Below are 3,175 nucleotides of genomic sequence, written 5' to 3' on the forward strand. Positions count from 1 at the left end.
ATCACCTAACAACACAACAGGCCATATGAATTAAAAAATGTCTGTAAAAAATTATTGTAACCAGTAAAATAACCATGTAACATAAAATGTTTAGATTTTTTTGAAAAATGAGAAATTGTACATAAAACGCAATATTATAATAAATACTAAAAATTGTCAACTAATTATTTTAATTCATGATATGATAAATAAACACTTGTGTAAGCTACGACTAATGAATTACAATTTTACTATAAATTTATTACTATCTATAATAAAACAAAATGTTAATAAGTTGTACACAAATAATTACACTTCAAAATAGAGAGTGTTATACTATAACTTATTTAATAAATTTACTTTTTTTATTAGAGGTTTTTAAAAATAATCAAGTATTCTGAAAAATATTGTACGGTATTAATCAAAACAATTTCATGCAAATAATAGTGAATACGTACATTTTTGGAGCAAAATTATGGTAATTATTCTTTAGCAACAAAGCCTAAATCTATACAATAATTCTGTATATCGCTTGGAATATTCCAATTTATATTACTCGAGAAAGGATCGAACTCACAACTATAATTGTTATCCCAGTATCTATAACGTTTACATTTTTTTCTAAAATTTTCTTTAAAATTTACATAATTTTCATCAAATATATTAAATTCCAAAAGTTCATTTATCATAATTTCAGCAATTTCAATGATATCAATTTTTCCAATATTTTCTTTTTTTGATTGCCACTCTATTAATTTTTGTAGAGTTGTAAGAACAGGGGTTGTNATTTTTTGATGGCCACTCTATTAATTTTTGTAGAGTTGTAAGAACAGGGGTTGTGTAATTGAAAAAACTTAGTGCATTACTCATACAAGTTAGCAATGGGATGGCATTATTAACAGATTCATTAAAATAGTTTAATTGTTGAATAATTGTATCATCAAAATTAAAATCATTCATATATTCATATTCTAATCTCTCAGATTTCATATTTTTATTTGTTTTACTTTCTGCATTCTTCGATTTATCTCTTTCTGTGACATAAAAACTAATAACCCATTGAAGTTTACGAAATGTTTCAACAACGTTGTAGTAAATTGAACTTAGTATTATTGAACCATATCTCATTTTTTTATTTAAATTTTTACTGGTTACCTTCTTTGAATCGGGTCCAAAAAGCCTGCGTTGATTAATTATTTTCTTTTTCTTTTTATTATCATGCTTCTTATTATCATGATTTTTATATTTATAATATTCATAGCCTTTTGTCANTATTATCATGATTTTTATATTTATAATATTCATAGCCTTTTGTCAACTCAATCCAATTTTTTTGACTAAAAATTTCATTCAGCTCCTTAATCTTTTTTGTATCTACGTTACCAAAGAGTGTACATGATTGGACGTAATGTGAAGTAATTAAAATTACAAGTATCTTCAAAATATTCATTATTATATATATAAATATATTATACTAAAATTTAAATACTCTAATAAAATTTAAATGTATATACAAAGTAGTTTTATAGTATTTTATGTACCTTATCACATACGTGTTTTATTTGTGTAAAATAATTTTATTTTTAAATGATTATGATAATATTTTATAAAATACATATTTTTACGTCGTGGTTTTTGCAATTGCTCATATCTTAAAAGGTGAACAAATATTTGCTTATGGTATTGTAAGTTATTTATTATTTACTTTTTATTTGAGCTAATAAATTGTACATTTTTTCTATTTTTGAGGAACACATACTTAAAAATGATAATAAATAATGCTGAGTTAAAAATGTATTAAAATGTTTTGCAAAATTTAATCTTATGACTTAAGTATTAGAAGGGGTAACTTACATAATACAAATGTTATTCATATTTCATTATGGAGATATTATGGAGATGATGAAACTTGAAACTTGTTTGAAAAGTCTAATAATATTTTAACATACAAAATAGAATGTATAATAAATAAATAGATAAATGAAAATTTAGGTATAAAAAAATATTCTGGATCATAAGTATAAGTGTGCCACGATGTTATGTTAATTTGTTACGAGAAAAGTAAGTGTCAAAACATCGTGGGACACACTGTATATTGCTACACAAGGTCAATGGCGAATCTAGGGGAAGTAAGGGTGAATTAGAATTCCATGACATCATAATTATTTGACCTTGATAAACTTTATAAATGTCTACTTAATATTTCATTATTGTTATTTTATAATGTGTTTAAAATATATTTGAGATAACTTCAATAACTTAAAATTGAAAAAAAAAACACATCATAATAATAAATGAGTATTTTCTGAAAAATGTTATCAAATAACGTGTTACAAGGTAAACCTGATTTCGAGTATACGAAAAAATTGATGGGTTTTACAAATAAAATTATTTGATAAAAGCATAATTTTGGACCAAGGTCGGGACTAGTCGTTTTATTGATATAACGAAGACAAACTTAACACTTTAAAAAAGAACTAAAAATGCGCAATTACAAAGAATATTTTTGTATAAATGTCTTAATAAAATGTTACTTAAAAAAATAAATTAAAAGTCATATATGATATCAAATATGCCTTAAAAAGTAAGAAAATCTAACTGTTTTTCAATTTTAAAATAAATTTTATGAAGTAATTGGGGGCATAGCAACGGTAAATTCGCAATCACTATATTTAGCAGAACTTTTTCTGATCGTGATAAATATTTTTTAGTTTTATAGTAGATTACTATATTATATTTATGTATCAATTTAAAAATTGATACATAAATTATACACAAAAAATTTCACTGTAAATTAGATAGTATTATACTATAACTTCTATAATAAATACACTTTTTTCATATAAGACTTTATTTTTTAAATCTATTATTCTAAAAAATAAATTAAACAAAACAATTTAAAAAAAAATGGTAGTATTTATTCTTTAACATGACCATCGAAGCCTAAATGTATAAATGTATATATGTAGTNATTCTTTAACATGACCATCGAAGCCTAAATGTATAAATGTATATATGTAGTGTATATATAATGTATAATGTAGTTATTAATTATTTACTTTTTATTTAAATTAATAAAATGTTTTGGAAAATTAATTCTTATGACTTAAATATTAGAAGGGTTAATTTACATAATATAAATGTTATTCATATTTCATAGTGGAGATATTGATGATCATGACTAAGAAAAACTAGA

General features: G+C 22.6%; 1 protein-coding gene across 1 annotated transcript; it reads right to left on the reverse strand.

The window, feature by feature from the left end:
- Positions 1-755: 755 nt before the first annotated feature.
- Positions 756-1,464, reverse strand: LOC126909714 (uncharacterized; the record flags this gene model as incomplete). The annotated part of the gene is made up of 2 exons (XM_050692145.1): positions 1,288-1,464; positions 756-1,241 (listed from the first exon to the last, which is right to left on the reverse strand). Coding segments are annotated over exons 1-2 (628 nt in total), but the record flags the coding sequence as incomplete, so codon positions are not given.
- Positions 1,465-3,175: the final 1,711 nt, after the last annotated feature.

This window comes from Daktulosphaira vitifoliae, unplaced genomic scaffold (assembly GCF_025091365.1).
Source record: "Daktulosphaira vitifoliae isolate Bord-2020 unplaced genomic scaffold, ASM2509136v1 Scaffold_993, whole genome shotgun sequence".
Taxonomy (NCBI): domain Eukaryota; kingdom Metazoa; phylum Arthropoda; class Insecta; order Hemiptera; family Phylloxeridae; genus Daktulosphaira; species Daktulosphaira vitifoliae.